The sequence below is a fragment of the Pagrus major genome, chromosome 7 (genome assembly GCF_040436345.1).
Source record: "Pagrus major chromosome 7, Pma_NU_1.0".
NCBI classification, from domain to species: Eukaryota; Metazoa; Chordata; class Actinopteri; order Spariformes; family Sparidae; genus Pagrus; species Pagrus major.
This window is the reverse complement of record NC_133221.1, coordinates 21,844,717-21,851,215: the sequence shown is the minus strand read 5'-3', so window position 1 is coordinate 21,851,215 and position 6,499 is coordinate 21,844,717. Positions and strand designations below refer to the sequence as shown.

General features: G+C 37.8%; 1 protein-coding gene across 1 annotated transcript in view; it reads right to left on the bottom strand.

The window, feature by feature from the left end:
• Positions 1–1,693: 1,693 nt before the first annotated feature.
• espn (espin) overlaps positions 1,694–6,499 on the bottom strand; it is a 40,209-nt gene continuing 35,403 nt past the window's right edge. Inside the window, exons 12-14 of the mRNA XM_073470605.1 lie at positions 3,537–3,616; positions 2,811–2,822; positions 1,694–2,359 (exon numbers count right to left, since the gene is read on the bottom strand). Coding sequence (XP_073326706.1) covers positions 2,212–2,359; positions 2,811–2,822; positions 3,537–3,616 — 240 coding nt within the window. The 3' untranslated portion in view covers positions 1,694–2,211. The remainder of the gene's footprint in view (positions 2,360–2,810; positions 2,823–3,536; positions 3,617–6,499) is intronic.

The following is a 6,499-nucleotide window of genomic DNA, read 5'->3' as shown; positions in this document are numbered from 1 at the left end:
ATAATTTGCACTGTTCTTATAATTAAAAATTCTAAAGTATTACAGAAAAAGTAATCAACATCAACAAAAACTGAACATTATAAGCTTCAGGTGGCTTTAATTATTTAATAATTAATTAATAATGCTAATGGATTTTATTGTACATGTGTTCCTGTGGGAGGCAACACAAGCAGACTCTGAACATCGTTTGGTGATTAAAGATTTATTGTCTTCATTTTTAACAGTCTGAAAATACAATTATACATGAATTAGCCATCATTCTATTCAAGCAAGGCTGAGACATGTAATATAATGCAATATGGAAACAATTGAAATAGGGTCACTATATACAGAGTTGAAATATATATATAGAAAATCAAATGGCAATGACGTTTACATCATTTTCAATTTCAACATCATATGGCATCCGATGACAGTAAATTAGAATATTTCCAAAATAATTCCCCAACCAGGACCGATACCCTACATTTGTAAAGATGTACATCCAGCATAAATGTAGTAAACAGAGAATATTTATCATGTGGGAATTCGTATGTGTCAAAAAGATGGATGTGAGGTTTAGTTACTCTTGAATGTCAGAGGACATTAACGCTCTGCTAACATTTCCAATGTGTCTCCTCAGTTCTACCAAAAAAAATTCAACAACAACAAATTCCCCAAACTGATAAAACCATGCTTGAATCCTAGTACTGCTTCAAAACCTGGGACTGGATGATATCGTTTAGATCAGAGAAATTATGAATAAAATAAGCTGTATAATAATCAGCCTGCCATTTGTGTCAGTTCCGTCGCTTAAATATGATCGTCCTGAACGTCTACAGTGATTTATACAGTAGATTACAGAAGTCTTGTTCATCTTATTTATAATCTGATGTTTGAGCCAGAGACAGCTGGACTCTTCACACTAGTGGCTGCGGATTACAAACACATAGCTTTATCTAAAGAACAGTACATAGAGCTCTCTGCATTCTGTAAGAAGATCAGCTCATCAAATTTTTATCCTCCAGGTAAGTGGGACAAAGGCCGGAACAGGACACAGGACAAACTGATGACTTTTCTCTACTTTTGCAATATTCAGTGTGCCGATGAGATGTCTGGTGTGAGATGCTGCTCTGCTCATGTGCATGTTTTCTTTTTTAAACAGGCCATATTCAAATAGAAACCTAGCAGGATTGGAATGTTTTCCTTTTGTTTTTTCACTGAAAATCCTGGGTCCTCTGGGGTCAAATGTGCTTAATAATACATCACAACATTACACATGCACACAACATTTCACATTCATGATCACCACAGCGTAACATTTAGGTCACATATAGAAAAATTCAATTGGAACATTGCAGCTTTCGTCCAGTGATAATTAATAAAATTCAATTTGCACAGCTAGATAATCTTTACATAATTTAAAATAGGATATATACCGATATCAATATTCCAAATCCACAGAGAAATGACAACAAGCTTATCTAAAGAAACAGATTAGTTTGAGCAGTGTTAGGATGACAACTCTGGCAGTAAAATGAAGCCATTAAGAAAGTGCTTCTATGAGCTCCATACAAAAATCTCATGACTAAGTATACAACATGATAAAGATGAGATATCGTCTACATACAGAATGCATTAGCTGCTTCAGGATTTAATAAGCCTTTGTTGAGTATGTTCATGCCATCACTAGATGACACAACTCTTACGGAGCTACTTTTCCATTCATTACATAATGGTGTCTGTGGCTAATGAAGGGGAAATATACATGTGATGACAGGCTTTTCCCCATTAACTCCATCTATCACATGTCTTTGTTTGAGTAAATCGTCTATGTGAAATAGCTTCTATTGATTTACAGGAAAATGAGGATTTGCGGCAAATATACAGATACTACAGATAATCTTAATTTAGTCAAGGACACATGCATTTATAGCAGATGTCTTAAGCGAGGAAAATCAGTGCATGTCACAGCTATCGTTAGCACTAAAAGACAAAGAGTTTGTGTCCATGAGACTTTCATTGGAGGTGTTTCACTGCTGTGTTTCACCCAAGTTGAGCCTCAAAGCTGGAGTGGACAGCAGCAACCACAGCATGGTCCTGGAGAGGGGACACCGTCTTCCCCACTGTCCAGTGTACAGTGCGGGGAGGAGGTTCAGGGAGGGAGAGGTGCTCAGTGAAGGCCTTGGGGTGGGGAGTGCTGAGGGACAAAGGAGGGGGAGCGGGCCAAGTTCACTGTTTGGCTATGTCCCCTTTCTTCAGGATGATCTGTCGCTGCCAGGGAGCCAGCTTGGTCTCGTCGTAGCCCAGGATCCGTAGTCGCTCCTGCTCCGTCTTCTCCTCTATCTCCTTGGCCTGTTTGGCCTGCTGTTCAGCTTTTCTGAATGCATCCATGAAAAAAAGGTGGACAAAGGACGAGAAACATAAGGGAAGTTAGAAATGTACAGGAAGCTTTAAGAAGGTTTTATTTTAAAGCAATCATCAAATCTCACAATAAAGTAGTTTATATGATATAAAATAACATACACAAGCACATATAGTTGCAATATAAATGGTTAGTAATCCAGCTAGTACTTAGATGGATTCTCAAATGTGTCTCGAGTCTTTTTCCTATTATTACGACAGCTGTCAAAACACTGGGCTATGATTTGTTGCAGTCGTTTCGCCCTACATGGGCTTCATTGCCATGGGACATAATGTGACAGTTTACGGCCACTAGATGGAAACCTTGACAACAGATTGAATTGAAACAGACTTTTTTTTTCTTATCATTTTACAAGATCAATGTAATGTTAAGATCACTTTATGAAATAAAAATTTTTTTGTCTTACCTCTTTTGTTCCCTGTCACATCAGGAGAACATAAGCAAAAGAAGAAAAAGTGTAAATATCTCAAACAGCAACAACAAGTTTATAAAATAATAAGAGAATGTCACATAATCGACATTACGTGGAGATGACTGTAGTTACAAATATATTAGCTATGCAAAAATTAAAAAGCATCTTTCAGAAAGATCAAGAAAACGTTTATTGCAGCACCATGAAGATATATGAAGACTGTAGCACTGAATTTTAAATCTATTCTAAACATAAAAAATAAGAAGTTAGACATCTCCAACATTCTCACCTGTGCGTCTCATAATTAAGCCATCTTGAGTTATCTAATACTGTAAACCAAACCCACATGTGTCAGTCAAAGCAACAGTTTTGATTCGCCCTTGTACAAGTACAGAAGAGTTCAAAATGTCATTAGGAACATGGTTACATCCTCAGCTAAATGGAAAATGGTCATTTTTAATGAAAACCTTTGGTTTACAAAATATTGAGTTTGAGTTTGAGCTTGAGTTACACTGAATTCCAGTGGGCAAGAGACGTTACACTGGACATCTTTGACCGTACCGTGCTGTGAGAAGTGGTTCCAGATATACTGGTTCTAGTATCAGAAATAAGACTTTGTGCTCGACAGTGATTAAGTTTTGTAAAGCGAGAGTTCTTTTAGTCAACATATATGAAGAGGCACGCTAACATTATGCAAAAAAACCCAGCTTCGTTACTCACCTATCTTCGTCCATTTTCTTCTTCATCATGTCTCTCCTCCAGGCTGGCATCGATGCCAGGCGTGCAGCCTCCTCTTCAGCCTGTGAAGGGACAGAGGGGTCAGGGGAGAGACAAAGATGGGGGCCAATACCAGTCAGTAAAGGATTTTAACTGCAGCCCTACTATCCTGCAGTGACCTTATCACCTGGTAAAGAGATCCTACATGATCAATACCCTGGAAGGTGTCGGGCTCAATCATCATCAATCCTATTAATATAGGAGGGCCATCTATACATTTTTATGGGAGAACATTCAAACCCTTCATGCTGTCAGTCAGCGCTGAGCTATAAAGCTGAAAAAGATTAGTTATCCAAATAACTAACCTGCTTACTGGAGGTAACTCAAGTTTCTGGGTTTGTTAGAATACTTTTAAAAAACATTTTGGTCGTGTCAAGGGCTTTAAAAACGTCAATCACAATCAATCAAAGGTGGTACTGATACATCTCATGCCTGCAGTCTCACATAAAGCCTCTCTACATGCTGGAGAGGGCATGAAAAAAAACTCTAATGAAACAGTAGTCCAGCCTATCAGTCCAACCAATATACACATTCTCAAATGTCAATTTTTGACCAATAGCCTTTATGGACGTCGAAAGAGAATAAACACTGCATATAGCCAAAGTGTTCTGTGTAAACTACAACAAACTACAACAGCAAACAGAGCTCACAATACTCGTCTTTAAAATAAAATACATGAAGCTTTTTAAATGGAAAGGACTTGGTTTTACAGGACGTTCTCTCAGACAGTGCACACAAACAGTAACTGGATCCTTTTCTCTCTTTCAGGCTGTAATCGGAGGTGGAGCAGGGGGAGAAAAAGAGGGCAGCCATCTTGGATTTCTCATCTTCGCCTGACAAGATACATTACCTGTTTGCATACCTCTTACTAAAGCTTTTCACTTGCCCTGGCAAACATGAATCCAGGTAAGATTATCTGCACAGTGAATTTTTAATGATTCCCCTGGGAATTACATGGCAAGAAAAAAAAATATCCAAACAAAAATTAGGTTATAGATTTGCTATGGAAAGAGAGCTGAATCCGGTGACTAATTCACATGGTCGAATGTGAATTGTATTAACATAATAAGGCTACTTACTGCTCACACGAGTCACAGATTTACTTGTTTGGTACCCCTAAAATCAGTCCCGCGGGCCATGGACATGACATCTATGACATCTTTAAGTTCATACTTTTGGGGAAAAGTGTTTATTTAGCTCTGTCATATCCCTCACATACAGCTTGTTAGCATTATATACAGTCAAACTAATGTACCATGTTACCAAAATATATGTACCGTGTTAGCAGTACCCATTTCTAATGCTTGGTAACTGACAACAAAGTTTATTTTTCATTTTTCAAGTGACTGAAGTAGAATTCTCTCCCTGGCATTGAAAAATAAACATATTTTGGAAGTAACTTGATCACAAAAGGTTTTATACTGTGTTGTGTATTTTAGACTGTGGAGCATTTAATCAGCTTGTTACCGTGTTCAATACCAGCCATGTAATAATAACAAAACAAAACATTTACACACAAATTAGAGTATGTTGTATTAATGTGATGATGTAGGGATGAATCAAACAACAGCAGCTTCACAGCAGATCTACCTCAAGGCCAAAGTAGTGTTTAATTAGTGCATCCTTACAAACAAGCTTGCATGAGTGGAAGTATTTTATCAGTGACTTCTTGAACCTTTAGCTCAGCTATGCTACTGTTAAAGACTACACATTTAACTCACATTAAATCGCTTACATTAACACTGATACAATTTAAATAATCCTCCATCCACTCAACTGTCTTTGAGAGGTCAGTGGAGGGAGCCCAGGTGAACCAGCTGTCTATCTGAACTGACTTTTTATTACTGAAGGAAATACTGCTGTAGAATTTGTGGCCAATAAATTCCCCAACAACTAAAACGTAATGGCAACAAAGCTAATCAGTTCAAATTGCTTCAGAGTCGCTGGGCCAGTTTCTGAAAAAGTAAACGACAATCCAATTGTTTGAACTAAAGTTTTGCTGCCCAATCTATACTGGATGGGACTCAAAAGGGAATTAGTTTTGGGTCAGGTTCATGTCATCCGTTGCGCCAACGGATTACATCCATGTGAGCCAGAGAGTGTTGCCAATACATGGCATTAGCCTGGCAAGCATCCATTACAATCAATAATAAACACAATGCACATGTATAACAGGCAGGTTTCTCAAAATTCCCAATGATTCAGCCAAAACTGATACGACCAGTGATTGTGATTGACACCATTTTGGATTATGACTGTGTGAAATGTCGGGTTCAAAGTTCTGAATTCATGTTTATCAGCCAAGATCATCTGGTAAACGTTAGTAAAAGCTTAGTTGACTGCTGTATCTACTGACATTTAAGGCAGATGCTTTATTATTATGATATATAATCAGGAGCTGGTTGTTGGTGGCAATATGTGTAGTGTGACTGCCACTGAACATGTTAACAGAAAAGCTTACTGGCAATTGTAACTTATGTGCATGTGGGTCAAAGTGGGTCATGAACTCAAACCCGCAGCGTGAGTCAGTTTGAGGCTGAAAGAGGCTGATACTGGCTCGACTTGGGTGTCTATTTTATGCCTGAGCTTATCTCTGGTTGAATCAACTGTGAACAGTACGGTATTATCTGTTACCAGTTTTGTCACTGCATATATTTATACGTAGAAAAATCTTTCCGTATGTGTAGTCTGGACACATTTTTGTTAAAGTCAATCTTCTGTTTTATTTGCTAATGTTCTTCATTGTCTGGACTTTGTGCTGACTTTGCATGGATATGTACAAGTAAAACTATCAATACAAATGTTTAAAACTTGACAGATTAAAAATGGTCTTAAATGCTGGTTTTAAAAACATTTCCACAGACTCTTTACTGTGCTGTTTCCATTCACCAAATCTTAATTACTGT